Source organism: Raphanus sativus, unplaced genomic scaffold (genome assembly GCF_000801105.2).
Source record: "Raphanus sativus cultivar WK10039 unplaced genomic scaffold, ASM80110v3 Scaffold2343, whole genome shotgun sequence".
NCBI classification, from domain to species: Eukaryota; Viridiplantae; Streptophyta; class Magnoliopsida; order Brassicales; family Brassicaceae; genus Raphanus; species Raphanus sativus.
Window position 1 is genome coordinate 1 of NW_026617651.1, and position 3,427 is coordinate 3,427.

General features: G+C 45.8%; 1 protein-coding gene across 1 annotated transcript; it reads right to left on the reverse strand.

Annotated features, from left to right (window-relative positions):
- Positions 1 to 1,492: 1,492 nt before the first annotated feature.
- Positions 1,493 to 2,120, reverse strand: LOC130505520 (uncharacterized). The gene is made up of 2 exons (XM_057000125.1): positions 1,865 to 2,120; positions 1,493 to 1,773 (listed from the first exon to the last, which is right to left on the reverse strand). Exons 1-2 carry the CDS (start codon positions 2,118 to 2,120, stop codon positions 1,493 to 1,495), a joined length of 537 nt encoding a protein of 178 aa, XP_056856105.1.
- Between the last annotated feature and the right edge of the window lie 1,307 nt (positions 2,121 to 3,427).

Consider the following 3,427-nt stretch of genomic DNA (forward strand, 5'->3'; position numbering starts at 1 on the left):
CCAACCTCCAAGTAACAGTAACCTGCATGAAAAACAGCTTAGCAAACAATTGACCTATAACTCACAGTTTTCGGTTGACCGTGGCCTCGACCCCAAACCCGACTTCTGCGATCCGAACCCTTTCTTCTTGACCTTCACAAGGTAGACCCACGTCTGGGACTGATCTTCACTCAAGCAGAGCTTCTTAGTAGCAGACTCAAATCGCGCAGAGTAACTTTTCTCGGTAACTCTCAAAAACTGCCGAAAAAGACTCAAAAATGATCGAACTCGAACTTTCTCTCTCTAGCTTTCTCTCTCACATTTTTCTCTGAGTTTAAACTTGTCTGAATGTGATGAAATAAGCTGAGGGTCGTGGGGTATTATAGGTTGCAGCAACCAATCACAAACAAGCCGTGTGGCAGCCCGTGTGTCGCTTCGAATGCCTCCGGACGCATGCGTCGCGGCACCTCGTGCTCCACATGTATGATGGCATGACCAGAGCTTCCTGTAGGGTGACACCACACCTTCCATGTGTCTGATCCACGTTCTGAACTCATCCAGATTGACACTCAGCGCACACATGTCGCTCAGCATGCTCTGATCGCAGTTTCGCAGGTTTCGCGGCACTTGTGCTTCTGGGTGTCAATCAGCATGCTGTGCTCTCCTGGGCTTCAACACCTCCTGCTTCCTTTGCCACACATACCATGCCAGGCAGGTTACATCACGTCCTTATCTTACATATAAGGCCACCTCGAGCTTCTCGGTCCATTCGACCGGTTTCGACCTTTTCGGTGAATTTTCGACCCGCGATGATCCCTAATATTTTTCTATGCCCGTTCTGATGCGCTGAATATTTTTAATAATCTCCATAAGAATTCTGACCTTGATGGAAAATTTCCCGATCCTCCTGCTTCCTCGAAAAATTTCGATAATACCGAAATCAGGGTTTTTGGTCGATTTCGGGTTTTCCCGTCATGCTTCGATCCCGTCGTGCTTACTTCCCGTCCTGCTTAATTCCCGTCCTGATTCATTATGTCTCCAGAGTGATAATTTACCGATACGAAGATTTCCCGGGAAAACTTAGTTGTTAAGAAACGTCGGCTTCAAAAACGTCGAGCTTCTAAAACGTCGTGCTTCCAAAATGTTATGCTCCCAAAACATCCGTCTGTTCAATCTAAGAAACTTCTATCAATGGTAGAGCAGCTTATCTGTCTCATGGCTTCTCACACGATCAATTCTTCGACCACTTGTACTTCAAAACTTGCCGATCAATCCTTATCGCCCGCGGCTCGACTTCAAACAGATGCTCGACCAATCTTCCAATTCCCTGAACCATGTTAAGTTTGAAATGATCAAAACTCAACATTCTTCATCATTCTTTCAATCCCAAAGCTTGACCTCAAACTCCAATCTTTATTATAATATTATTTTTTTTTACACGGGTGTCTACATTCTCCCCCCTTAATAGAATTCATCCTCGAATTCTAAGGGTGTGAGGGGCCTCCTTCCTCCATCACAACATCCTCTCGGAAAACTCCGGGTGATCGGCCTTGAATCTCGCTTCATCTTCCCAAGTGACATGAATCCTGTTTTGTCTTCCCCAGAATACTTGTACTTGGGCAATCTCACGATTCTTCAGCTTCCGAATACGCCTTTCTCCAAGTCGGATTGGTCCTTCCGGGTATGTAAGATTCGTCCTTAGCTCCTCAATTCTCTCGGGCTCAACAGCACTTGGATCCCGTATATGTTTCCGAAGCATGGAAACATGGAACACCGGATGTAGATGCATATCCTCTGGCAGATCCAATCGGTAAGCTACCTCACCAACTTTCCGATGATCTTGTATGGACCAATGAATCTGACTGCGAGTTTCCCGCCGCCTTACCAAATCTGTCCTTCCCTTTCTGTGCAGTAACCTTCAAGTAGACCCAATCTCCTATCTCAAAAGTTACCTCTCTTCTGGACTGGTCAGCATACTTCTTCTGACGGTCTTGAGCCTTCTTCATGTTGGTTTGAATCGTCTCCAGGTTAACCATAGTCTCTTGTACGATAGGCGATCCAAACATTCTTCTTTCTCCCACTTCCGTCCAACACAAAGGTGTTTTGCATGGCCTTCCATACAGCGCTTCATAAGGTGACATCCCTATGCTCGCATGGTGACTGTTGTTGTATGAGAACTCAACCAACGGTAAATGCTTCTCCCAATTTCGTTCCCAATCGAGAATACACATCCAGAGCATGTCCTCGATTGTCCGAATGGTTTCTCCGTTTGGCCATCTGTTTCTGGGTGGAACGCCGTGCTTCTGAACAGTTTAGTTCCCAAGGCTTCTTGTAATGCTTCCCAAAATGCTGCCGTGAACCTAGGGTCACGATCTGAGACGATGTCTGAAGGTACACCATGTAACTTCACAATTTGGTCGATGTACAGCTCGGCCAATACTTCCACTTTATCCGTATCCCGCATAGGTAACAGGTGTGTAACCTTGGTTAACCTATCCACAATCATTTGAGTTATTCGATCTACCTGGAGCAGTAGGTAATCCAGTGATGAAATCCATGGAAATAGAATCCCATTTCCATTGAGGTATCGGAAGACTTTGTAGCAATCCTCCTGGAACTTGATGCTCGACTTTCACTTGTTGACAAGTCTCACACTGAGCAACCCATTGCGCTACTGATCTCTTCATGCCTGGCCAATGATAGTATCTTCTCACGTCTCGGTACATCTTCGAACTTCCAGGATGGATACTAAGTAAGGAATGATGTGCCATCCTTAGTATCTCATCTCTCAGCCCTTGCCCTTTTGGAACCGTGATCCTTCCATTAATAAGCAAGGTTCCATCCTCCGCCAAGTAGTATCCAGCACTATTTGGTCCGGCTTGTTCTCTGAGTTCTTCAGCAATCTTCTGTAATTTCTCATCTCTAAGTTGCTCCTCTCGAATTCTCTGAATCAAGCTGGCCTGGTTCAATACTTGTACTCCCAATGGTTCACTTGTCTGACCTTCCAAGGCAACCAACTTCACTTGCTTCAGCTCTTGTTCAACAGCTCAACTTCTCTTTCTATATCAGCATCCAACTTTCTTCGACTTAAGGCATCCGCAACAACATTCGCTTTACCAGGATGGTAGCGAATCTTTAAGTTTAGTCGGCCACAAACTCCATCCATCTACGCTGGCGCAGGTTGAGATCTGGCTGAGTGAAAAGGTATTTAAGACTTTGGTGGTCTGTGTATACGTCCACTTCTTCTCCGTACAAGTACGATCTCCATATTTGCAAAACGAATACAACAGCCGCCAACTCCAAGTCATGTCTAGTGTAGTTATCTTCATGCTTCCGTAGTTGTCGCGAGGCATATGCAATGACTCTCCCATCTTGCATTAGCACACAACCTAACCCAACTCGTGAAGCATCCGTGTACACTGTGTAAGGTTTACCTTGCTCAGGCAAA